Source organism: Notolepis coatsorum (genome assembly GCF_963971535.1).
Source record: "Notolepis coatsorum genome assembly, chromosome: 7".
In the NCBI taxonomy this organism is placed as follows: Eukaryota; Metazoa; Chordata; class Actinopteri; order Aulopiformes; family Paralepididae; genus Notolepis; species Notolepis coatsorum.
Window position 1 is genome coordinate 128,025,523 of NC_140171.1, and position 12,471 is coordinate 128,037,993.

Below are 12,471 nucleotides of genomic sequence, written 5' to 3' on the forward strand. Positions count from 1 at the left end.
AATTTTCCTGTGACATGTGCCTGATGTGTCTTTCTATGTTTCCATAGAAACAACCAGTGGATCAACTGTCACTTGAATGTCAGTAGTGTCACTCTATGACATCACAGATATCAGTCTTAACACTTTCAGCCATTAGACGCAGCCGTCTGTAGCAATGCCAACGTTAGATAGATAGGAATCCATCACCTTGTTTGTAGAGCTATAACTATATTCTATATTATAGCTATGGATACGATACTATGGTCATTTGCCAGTGACTTTCTTCCGGTCAAGATGCAAAAAAAGAGATCATTCTTCCATGCATACATTCGCGCGTTATACCGTGGTGAATATAAGTATGTTTTTAGATCGGTCTGGGGTAATTCCTGAAATGCTGAGGAATAGCCTTATTGCCGTATTATACTATAACCATTGTCGTTTCTTGCCTGGACCCGCTATTATTCTCAAATAAAATCTATATCATTAGGTATTATGTTTCATCATGAATTTTTTTATGCTTTGATCCAACGGCATACGTTGTTGACGTTAGACACACGTTCGTATCGAGGTGAAGACATGCTTGGATCAACGCAAGATTGATATCATATAGCCCTTACCTTGACTAGGATGTACCCCAAAAAGAATATTCCAATTATCTGATCGCGATTCCAAGTAGTGATGTCCATCGTGTCGCCAACATAATCCACCACACTTTCCACCATTCTTCTCAATCCGACCGTTATGAACGCTGAGCTTGAGCACACAAAAAAACGACTCGGACCCATTAGATCGACGCACAGGCCAAGATACAAGGTTTCAAAGGGTGCTCAATACCGCCGTCTAGCTAGGGTTGTCACGATACCAACATTTTTGTTTCGATACTATACCAATATGAATTTCTATACTTTTCCTCAAAATCAGGGAAACACTCTCAGATGTCATTATTGTTCTTTATTTTAAAACACAACAATGAACAATGACAAGAATAAATAAATTAAATTAAAAGCAATGGCATTCAAAATGCTGGAGAACTTTTTTTGCACTCAAAAAAGTTGCTGTACAAGGTTTCTGAACCCAGCTTTCTCAACTGTATATATATTGGAACTTGGTCCATTGTTATGTACCATGATCTTGGTTACTCCTGTGTCACTGTGCATGCAGGTGATTGCTGCTAATTGGCTGATTGCTGCTAATTGGACACCTGGCTGGGAGGTTCAAAGGCACTTCCTCACCCACTCATGCAGGGTCACGGTTGCTAGAAGAGATTGTTGAAACAGTGTCTTTTACCCTTCCACCACGTTGGTCTTTAGTTTTGTGCTAGTTATCATAATTAGAGTAGTCTTTTGGTTTAAACACAGACCATTGGTGTGTGTGTGCACTAATGTTGCTTCCCTTTGAGCCAGGGTCGTAACAATTGGGCGCTCGTCCGGGAGTGAATTTGGAAAACAGATACCCCTAGAATATGTTTGTTGTTGTTTTTTTTTGCATGGTGTGTCTTGGTGCTGTAGTTTGGGTAGTGATCGTTACATGTTGTGTAACGTGGGGGCTTGAGCCGGTCTTCAAACAGGTGAGTATGCCCTTATTTTTGTGATTTGATTTGACTACTTGTATGCTGTTAAAATATATAGTTTAGTGGACACCACATGTAGGTAGTGTCATTATTTTCTGGTTGTTTGTCAGCTTCCTGTGTACCACTTACTCCTGGAGCAGTCATAGAAGTGATTAGTACCATCTACTTGTCTTGTACCATACCATATACTTGACGGGTTGGTGGTCAATATGATCTTTGGCTGGTAGCAGGTGTGGTTGAAGAGGGTTAGGTCTACAGTGCTTTAGCTTCAGGGTAGGTAGGTTGGGGCGCCAGGAAATACAGGTAGTGTGTTAGGGCCTGATGTACGTTTTTTTTAGGGTAGACATGTGGTGGGCCTGGCAGTTCTTCGTTTGACTGCAGTGTAGATGTAGAAGCTGTGAGTAGTCATATCAGATTGTAAGGGGCACCTGTTCGACTTTGTTTGTTATTATTTCTTTTTGAGTGTAACACAGGGATGTTTTGTTGAAGGCATGTGCAGGTAGCGCCATGGGTCTGCGGTTTCCTGCTTGTTTGAATAGCCTACCTGTTAGCACCTGACCTCCTGCGCATATGACACATCTGCTTATTTCAGGGTGGTTGAATTATTTGCAAACTAGAAAAGTGCGCTCAGTAGAGCACACATCTCCACCAGGTCGCACGCCGAACACACAGGCGGACAGGCACAAAAACGGACTGCTCTCCTTATAGTTATTAGTATTAGCATTAGCATGTTAACACTAACAAGGGGTGCTTCAGTGGTGCTTCAGTGGTGCTTCAGCGGTGCTTCAGCGTGCTTCAGTGGTTCTTTATGGTTCTTCATGGTTCTTCATGGTTCTTCAGTGGTTATTCATGGTTCTTCAGTGGTTCTTTAGTGTTTCTTCAGTGGTTCTTTAGTGGTTCTTCAGTGGTTCTTTAGTGGCTCTTTAGTGGTTCTTTAGTGGTTCTTCAGTGGTTCTTCGTGATTCTTCAGTGGTTCTTCAGTGGTTCTTCAGTGGTTCTTCAGTGGTTCTTTAGTGGTTCTTCAGGTAAATTGTGTGTATGCTAGGGTGCTTTTGGCAGCTTTTGGTAACTCTAAAGTGAGTAGTTTGTGGCGCTGGTACAGTGAGGATGGCTACCATAAAGGATTTTGTTGATAGCCCTTCTGACGAGATGTTGGAAAGGTTTTCCAAAGAGCAGCTTCTGAAGCTTGCTGTGCACTACAATGTGGAGCTTACTGCCAGTGAGAAGCGGTTAAAAACGACTGCCTTGGGGACTTTGAGGGCTATACTCATTGAGGAGCAGGTGCTTGTGGCAAAGGTGGATGAGCCTCTTTTGTCTGAGGTGTCTCCACAACTCTTTGGTGTGGCGGAAGGTGTTGCCATTGATTGGGGGCCTAGGGAGTTAGCATTTAAGGAAAAACAGCTACAACAAGAGCGTGAGCTTAAGGAACAACAGCTACGACAAGAGGAGAGGAGATGAGAGAGAGCGTGAGCTTAAGGAAAAACAGCTACAACAAGATGAGAGAGCGTCCTCAAGAGCGTGCACTTGAGGAGAAACGAATGTTGCTAGAGCACGAACGTGCGCTGAGGGAGCACAAACGTGCGCTGAAGGAGCTTGAATTTAAGCATTCTGCCTTGTAGGCGGGTACTCTGCATTCAGAGTCGCGTTCCGGTTTTAATGTCGGCAAAAATATTAGGATGGTGCCTCCTTTTTTTGAGAAGGATGTGGATAGGTACTTTCCCCTTTTTGAACGGGTGGCAACCACGTTGAAGTGGCCTAATACGGCCTGGACACTGCTACTGCAGTGTGTTCTCGTTGGTAAGGCACAGGAGGCGTATACTGCTCTGTCCCTTGAACAAAGTGCTGACTATGAGCTTGTTAAAGCTTCCATATTGAGGGCTTATGAATTAGTCCCAGAGGCCTATCGTCAGCGTTTTAGAGGCTATCGCAGGTCGGAGGGACAGTCGTATGTTGAATTTGGAAAAGAGAAGGAGAACCTATTTGATAAATGGTGCACCTCTCAGAAGGCAGAGTCAAGGGAGCAGCTTAGACAGTTGATTCTCCTAGAGGAATTTAAAAGATGTGTTCCTGATACTGTTTCCACTCATCTAAACGAGCGTAAGGTGTTGAAGATAGGCGACGCTGCGGTCTTGGCTGATGAGTTTGTGTTGACACACAAGTCCGTCTTTGTGGAGGAATACCGTGTTGAGTCCAGGGGTAGGCGTCCTTTTCAGGGGGGCCGTTTCCCAAAACCTGTGTCTGCTGGTCAGCTTACTTCACCTCCTAGGCATGGTGGTTCTGCTAGTGCATTCCCAGAGGGGATTATATGTTTCTACTGTAAGGAGCCTGGTCATATCGTTGCTGGGTGCCCTGTGCTTGAACAGAAAAATGTCAAGACTGTGGCTCTGGTAGAAACCGTATGCAGAACACCTATGCCAACGTTAGAGGGTGATGGGGGACATATAAAAGGTATCAAAGGTGTGGACAAAGAGCTCGAGGGCTCCTCAAGATTTATGATGGATGGCTTTGTTTCCCTGACTGATGCCCTAGAGTCAAAGCAGGCTATAACAATATGGAGAGATACAGGAGCTTTTCAGTCCCTCATTCTGGAGGGGGTTTTGCCGTTTTCAGAAAAGTCTTCATTGCGTTCCGGTGCCGTTGTTCAAGGCTTTGGAGGAGGTCACACTCAACTCTCCCTTATTATCAGGCAATGTTGTCATGGGGGTATGTTCTCACATTCCCATAAGAGGTGTGTCCTTCATTCTAGGGAATGATTTGGCTGGTGACAAAGTGCTGGCTACTCCAGTTGTAATTCCCATTCCTGTGGTTTCTGAGGTCCCTGATGAGCTGGCACAGAAACATCCAGGAGTGTTCCCTGTGTGTGCTGTGACACGGGCAATGTCAAAGGACGAAAGTGATGTTGTTGATACTTCAAATTGTGACATTACACTTGGTGACACGTTCTTTGTTGACTTGGAAAGTGACCCTGTTGAGGGATTTGGGAAGGTGATACTGTCTCATGAGGAGCTAGCGCTAGAGCAAAATAGAGATGTCTCCTTGTCGTCCCTCTTTGAAGTGGCCGCATTTAACCGTGAGATGGCGCAGCGTAGTTTAAGTAATGCAGGTGCAGGCGTTGTTGTTGAAGGTTTTGGAATGCACACTGTGAATGTACCTCTGCATAGTGCTTTTCTTCTTTGTGCCCTAGTGTCGGGCCCGGTGGTGGAACCGAAGGTGACATGCGTGCCGGATACGCATGTGGCAGGAGATGATCTGGCAGCGCAGTGTCTCAAGGTCTTCCCAGCCTGTACGGTGGCTGAGGCCACGGACGAATTGGAGGATGAGTGTGGGAAGGATGCTATGAGAAATGTTTCTGGTGTTTCATGCACCGTTCTGGTTGAAGAGGCTACAGGGCCTGACTTAGGCTGCCAGCCTTCCCACAGTAGCTCTACTGTTCATGATGTTTCACTTGTAGGCAGGGATGATCCCAGTATGTCAGTTGATGATTCTAATGATGATTCACGACCTAGTCTAATGAGAGGCAACCATTTTGATCGTGACGTAGTTGATGTGTGTGCCACCATTTTGAGTCATGACGTTGGTTTATGTGCCGCCATTTTGAATCGTGAGAATGTCATAGCTGTTTCCAGTTTGATGCCTCTTTTTGACATGTCGGTATCGGTGGAGCGGCCTGTTCAAACAAAGTTTTTGTTTTGGGATGATCTGTTCATGGGTGGATTGGCTTTTAGGCCTGGCACCTCAGTAGAACAGGTGGTGGTGAAGACAGATCGGATGTTCCCACCAGATCCACTCCATCTGGGTCCAGCAGGATACATTTTGGGGGGGGCTCATTTACCCAAGAGTCGGGGAGATGTTGTTTGTATTAAACAACATTGTCGAATGTTCTCGTGTGGGGAGCATTCGACAACGTTGATGGTCGTGTTCGACAGGGGCCAACCCATTGCCGCTTTGTGGTAGTGACTCACTGTTTGGTGATTTGATGTGTAGTGGTTGCCTCCTGGGCAACCATTTTGGTGGGGGAAGTGTTATGTACCATGATCTTGGTTACTCCTGTGTCACTGTGCATGCAGGTGATTGCTGCTAATTGGCTGATTGCTGCTAATTGGACACCTGGCTGGGAGGTTCAAAGGCACTTCCTCACTCACACATGCAGGGTCACGGTTGCTAGAAGAGATTGTTGAAACAGTGTCTTTTACCCTTTCACCACTTTGGTCTTTAGTTTTGTGCTAGTTATCATAATTAGAGTAGTTTTTTGGTTTAAACAGACCATTGGTGTCTGTGTGCACTAATGTTGCTTCCCTTTGAGCCAGGGTCGTAACACGATACAGATGAACTCTGCGACTGCCCTGTTGAGCCTTTTATCATCTTTGGACTAATTTGTGTACTTAATATGCTGCTCAAAAAACGCGGAGGTTAGGTTGCTTCTGAGTGGGGGGAGTCACTCTGTGAGCCAAATGCAACAACTTCTGTAGTTAAAAAAAATTCAAGGGGTAGAAAAAGTATGGTTGTATTATACATTTGTCATAGCAGAGGGCCTAATTAGTTTGAGATACCATAACCTAGAAATTTTTTTCAAGTTTCAAGTTTCTTTATTAGTTGTCATACCGAAGTACAGAATACTTTTATACAAAATGCTTCTTTCTGTTACGCTCCAGACACTGTGCTAGACAAAAATAGGTAAGTATAAAATACAATAAAATAAGTATAGCGAGTATAAAATAGAAGTCACGTACGTAGGCACAAGTGTTCAGTATGTACATATGTACAATGTTCAATGCAGAGTAGAAGTAACTGAGTTACCATACAATATACTAATATACAATATACTATATAGTGCAAAGCAGAAATGGGATGAGGTACAATTTACAGTAAGGTGTAATGAGGTATGGGTTGTAGTGCAAATTCTTTACCAATAAATATAAAGTGTGTTTAGGTGTTCTCAGTGGTGCAGTCGTAATATGGGCCAAGGCCAAACGCCACGTGCACGCACGCTCACGCGCATACATGTATCTCTCCTCTTTCATGAGGCGGAGCTGGGGACGAGACGGGCGGTCTTTTGTCACATAACACACGCCCAACACTCCACACACACACACACACGCACACACTCTAGGTGATAAGTGCCGGCCGGGGTATACGGCGCGACGAGTCATTTTTGTGTCGTCGCGCCGTATAGGCACCCCGGCCGGCACTTATCACCTACTTTGCATAATAATAGGATGCGCGCACTTCTGCCTCAGTGACGTAGCCTAAACGTCGTTTGACCGCGTATGCCCACCACTGCATACCTGGGTGTTCTAAAGTGAGTAAAGTGGGTTCTGCAGTGAGTTGTTTGTTTAAAGTGAGTGTGTGAGTCTTTCTGTGCTTGCCATGAGACTCCGGTATCGCTTGCCTGACCGCAGCAGTTCAAAGAGGCAGTTGTTTGGGTGGCTGGAGTCTTTGATAATTCTCTTAGCCTTACCCATGCACCGCTTGTTGTAAATGTTCTGGAGAGTGGGAAGCCCCCCTCCAATTGTGCGTTCGGCTGAACGGGCCACTCTCTGTAGTCTGCTACGGTCTTGTGCGGTGCTATTTCCAAACCAGGAGGTGATATTGCCAGTCAGGATGCTCTCTATTGTACATGAGTAGAAGTTCTTAAGGATCTTCTGACTGACTTGGAACTTCCTTAGGCGCCTGAGGAAGTAGAGGCGTTGTCGTGCCTTCTTCACAACACTGTCAATGTGTGTGGGCCATGTCAAGTCCTCGGATATGTAGACTCTGAGGTACTTAAAACTGTTCACTCTCTCAACCTGTGCCCCGTCGATGCTGAGAGGGCTGTAGTCCCTGACCCCCGACCTCCTAAAGTCCACAATCATCTCCTTTGTTTTGCTGACGTTCAGGGAGAGGCTGTTCTCTTGACACCATCCCGCTAGGACCTTGACCTCTTCCAGGTAGGCCCTCTCGTCGTTTGCAGAGATCAGGCCCACCACTACTGTGTCAGCAAATTTGATGATTGTGTTGTTGTTCCGCTGTGCCACATCAGCGGGTCATCAGCCTTTTGATGAGTGAGACTGATTATAGTATCATAATCTAGAACTAGGTTATGTCATATTGTAGGCTGTTTAACAAAAATAAAAAATAGATTTCCGTTGTCTTTATACAGTATGAACCATTAAATGGCCAATTGTCAAATGTCTCTGTATAAATCACGTTTGTGACTACGCCATAGAGATGATGCATGTGTGCATCAATTAATTTCTGTTGTGGGTAGGCAACAGGGGATGCTGTGTTTACTAGCTTTCAGCACGGCAGTTTAGGCTATGTATAGCTTATTATTAGGCTTTTCAATTTATTTTCTATTCTTGCGAATAGCATTGTGGACATTTTCTAATGCTCGTATAAGGAACTGTAGTCACGAGAGCTAGCATAGCTCGTCCAATGAATGTTGGCATCAATGGCATGACTACAGTACTGATAGGAGCTACTGTAGCACGTAACGTTAGTTATCATAACCATCGGCAATCGCAGTGAGGATCTTTATTGATTAACGTTAGCTAGCTAGCACATTTTGCATAGAATAAACTCGGCTAACGTTAGCTTATATAGCTAGCGAACTATAATTCTAGTTAAAGCTAGCTAGCTAACGTTAATCAATAAAGATCCTCACTGCGATTGCCGATGGTTATGATAACTTAACGTTACGTGCTACAGTAGCTCCTATCAGTACTGTAGTCATGCCATTGATGCCAACATTCGTTGGACGAGCTATGCTAGCTCTCGTGACTACAGTTTGTTCTTCATTCCAGAAGATTGATTCCGGTAAACTAGCGCAACGTCACCACTGACAGCAGCGCTGTGCCTCAATAGGAAGGCATTTGCATGCATAAATGAATAAATAAAAAATAAAGAAATAAAAAAAAATTCCAAACGCAGTATAATTTCGAACACTCTAGTACCGCGGTACTATACTAATACCGGTATACCGTGCAACCCTAGCTGGATGCGGCCGGTATTGCACCTTGGCGACCTCAGATTCATTCCCTAGCAGTGTTGTGCTAGTTACTGAAAAATAGTAACTCAGTTACTTTACTAGTTACTTCATTTCAAAGTAACTTCGTTACTGTACTAGTTACTTACACCCAAAAGTAATGAGTTACTGTGAAAAGTAACTATTTAGTTATTTAAAAAAATAAATAAAAAAAAAAGATTGCTCCCGAGTCCCATGCCCCAGATAGTATTCAAAATCGGTTGATCAACTTGACAGTTTCCATTCACATCACCGAACTCTGCTAAGCAATGTGGTCTAGATACAAACACAAATCTGACACAAACAAATGTTGTCCCGAGTCGATATAATAAGAAGTGCGGCGGTTGAAGGAACAGCCTTGATGTCGCCGGAGCGTTTCATTATAACCATTATAATTCAAGGGTATTTGAACTGTACTGCTGTACTGTACTGTACCCATTCTGCAATCTGTTAATAAAGTTTTCATTCATTCATTCATTCATACTACGACTATGCTTGCACCTCATGGTACCAAAGCACCTCAAAGGCGCTTAAAACAAAATTACAAACATCACAAAACAAACTGGTCAGACTACTACTTGACCTGAACCCACCTCACCCCTGCCCACTTTGACAACCTAGGATGGCTTAGAGTAGACGACAGAGTACAGCAACTTGCAATGGGCCTGGTCTACAAGATACACTATACGACCGGGGTACCCATGTACATGTCAAAATACTTCCCAAAGGTCAGTGAATACCACAACCACTACACCAGAGGGAGCTCCACAAATCATGTAAAACCCAGATTCGGCTCAAACAAGGGACTAAACACGTTTCGCAATTATGCCACAACAATGTGGAACGCCCTACGGGTAACAGTACTGTATATTTGAATACCGTTTATGTCACAAATGTATCAGTACTAAATACCTATATGTCCCTATGCCATAAATGTCATGTATGTTGTGTATGTCATAAATGTCTATATGAATTGAAAATGGGGGACCCTGATGGAAACAAGACAAACGTCTTTCTCAGGTCTGCATCCCCTTAACAATTGTATGTATTGAGCCGTACTGTATTGTACCCATTCTGCAATCTGTTAAATAAAGTTTTCATTCATTCATTCATTCATTCACCATCTTGCAAGTTGCAACGTTGTTTAAGATATCAATCAAAGCATTGCAACGTTAGAATAGTTAGGATATCAATTGTGCATGAAAGGACTATTTATATTGTTTGATTAGTATTATGAGATTCCCTGGCAGATTTCGTACAGTCAAAATCCGTTGATCAACTTGAGTTTCAGTTGCACTCACCAAAGTCTGCGGTGGTCGAGATGTAGTAACGTTACGTTAGTCGACTCCAGCAGCGCCTCAAACATGTTCTTTATCTCGTTTCCATGTTGTATATTAATTATCTCTCCAAGTAGTTGCTAAATGGTTTGTTAGTTTGTTACTGTGTTCTTTTTATGTGGATTCATAGCGAGCGTTTGTTTTGTTTACAATAGAGAGGGTCTATTTCTTTCCGTAGCCGCATCTGGTTTGCGCACTTCTGATTGGCCAGTGGCCAGACTCGCCTCGTATCATTCTACGCGGGTGGGGATGAGGATAATAATAATCACTACCGCTCGCTATCAATCTACGCCGTATATAACGCAAATAACGCAGTGACGAACCATTCAGTAACGTAAGTAGCGTTACTGAATTTCAAAAGTAATGCGTTAGAGTACTAGTTGCGGCAAAAAGTAACTTCGTTTCTGTAACGCGTTACTTTGTAACGCGTTAGTCCCAACACTGTTCCCTAGTGCTTCTCAAACTTTTTCTGTCGGGCCCCCCTTGGGCGGACCAAAATATTTTGGGCCCCCCCCCCCCTCGCCCCAACAAAATAGTCATGAAATGGGCCATGTTTAAATTTATTGAAATAACACCAATATCGTGACCTTTCAAATTGGCCCTACATTTTGTTTTCAGAGCTGTCATGGATGAAAAGCCAGCTTCACACAGATACTGTATGTGGTGCTGAATGGTATCAACACCTTAACTGCTGCATCGTGAGATACTTGGTGGGCCATGAGATGAGATACATGGTACTCAGCACCACACTCTGAAACTAGCTCTCTAGGTGGTATCAGATGAGATTTCAAAGAGTTCTTCCAAGAGTTTGGATGTGTCAGGAAGCTTTGTCTCAATGTTGTCTGTAAAGGTTTTTTTTATCCAGAGTAACTTGGTGATCCTTTTCTGTGTTTTATTAAATAATGATTTTCAGATTTTGAGAAATGGTATTTTCATGGAGAACAGTGCAGCTGCAACAGATAGCACTTTAGTGATAATTTTCTGGAATAAAAAAAAAAAAACGTTGTCTGTCATGCCTCTGCGCCCCCCCTGGGGGGCGCGCCCCCCACTTTGAGAAACACTGCCCTATGGTAACAACAGGCTCCCTGGGTGGATAATGAATAAAAATATCGAAAAAAAGGAAAGATTACCGGTCGGGGCCCAGGAACGTGTTAACACGTGATTGGCACCCAAAGTGTTAATGCTCTGGATTTTCATCTTATGGAGACAGTTCTGTGTTTATAGATATTATTGACTGAACCGTCCAGGATCATTGGAATAATAGCACAATGCAAATTCATAATTATGTTAAATGTCACAACATGGGATTTTACTGCATAACACCCTCTACCTACAACAAAATAAATGTTATATTCAACTGTACCGGTGACAAAGTGGTCCCCGTCCTGTGATATGCACATGCCGTTGATGGCCCCAGACAGGGAGCCTTCCAGTTCTCTGATGGCTGAACAGTCAAACACTTCCCAGTAGCCAATCTGAACAGGAAGGGAAAATGTAACATGTTAAGGCGAGACAGTACCCCGATATTGAGATTTAGTTATATTTTGCTTCCTTAACATGTCTTATTTCAAACTAGTGGCAATAAAATATCGAAAACACACAATTAGTTGTTTATTTTACTTCATTTTGTCTGATTGTGTCCATAGATCACAATTACAATACAAAACTTTGAGGTTGTTTTCTCAAAAACAAGTTTTTATGCATTTGACTTATACAAAGTCTTGGAACTCCATTTCCCTAGTACCTACACACCAAACTGTCCACATTTCTTCCCATCCATATCCTGCTTCTAATTCCAGAAGGGTTTGTTGATATATCAATCATAGCCGGGTTTATAGTACATTTTATACCAAAACTAGGCGAAAATAGATTTTTTTATGACAGTACAGTATTTCCTGATGTATGGGCTGATAAGAGGACATAGCCACAATCCCTTCTGGAAAAAGTTTCGTTTTGAATGCATCAACAAAATGAAACCAAGTTTTTGAATCTGGCATTATCCATGTTGGTGATGAGACTTGGCGATACATGCAAATGTGCGCATATTTAATGAGGAAGTGCCTCATTTGCATATATAAACATACATTTTCTTAGTTTTTATGTAGGGCTACATAACAAACTGGGAAAGTTTCATAGTGATATATATATTTTTTTTGCCTATTAGGGGGTACTGTGTCTCACCTTAATGAGATTGTCCACAAGAAATAAATATAATAATAATGCAGGACCTCTTCTGAGGTCTTTATTCGGCATGCAACAAACTGGACATGCAATGGGAGCGGCACACACACACTGGAATACACAGTCGCCGATGCGATTGAGCTCTGCGCTTAACACACAAGGCAGCTACAGTAGCTAGGTAATTTGAATTTTGTATTTAGATTAGATTAGATTAAAATGTATTGTTATTATTATACAGCACAAGTACAGTACAACGAAAATAAAAGTTTGGCATCCAACCAGAGTGAAAATGTAGCAGTAAAGTGCAACATCAATATACAATGTACAGGTGATTAAAATATATAAATTAGTGTAGTGCTAATCAGATGTATGTACATATTTGTAGTATAATATGTACAGTG

The 12,471-nt window shown here is 42.9% G+C and overlaps 1 protein-coding gene across 1 annotated transcript in view; it reads right to left on the bottom strand.

Annotated features, from left to right (window-relative positions):
• LOC311231758 (cilia- and flagella-associated protein 52-like) overlaps positions 1-12,471 on the bottom strand; it is a gene marked incomplete at both ends in the record, with an annotated part of 52,807 nt that overhangs the window by 417 nt on the left and 39,919 nt on the right. Inside the window, 1 exon segment of the mRNA XM_084318381.1 lies at positions 11,253-11,364. Coding sequence (XP_084174507.1) covers positions 11,253-11,364 — 112 coding nt within the window.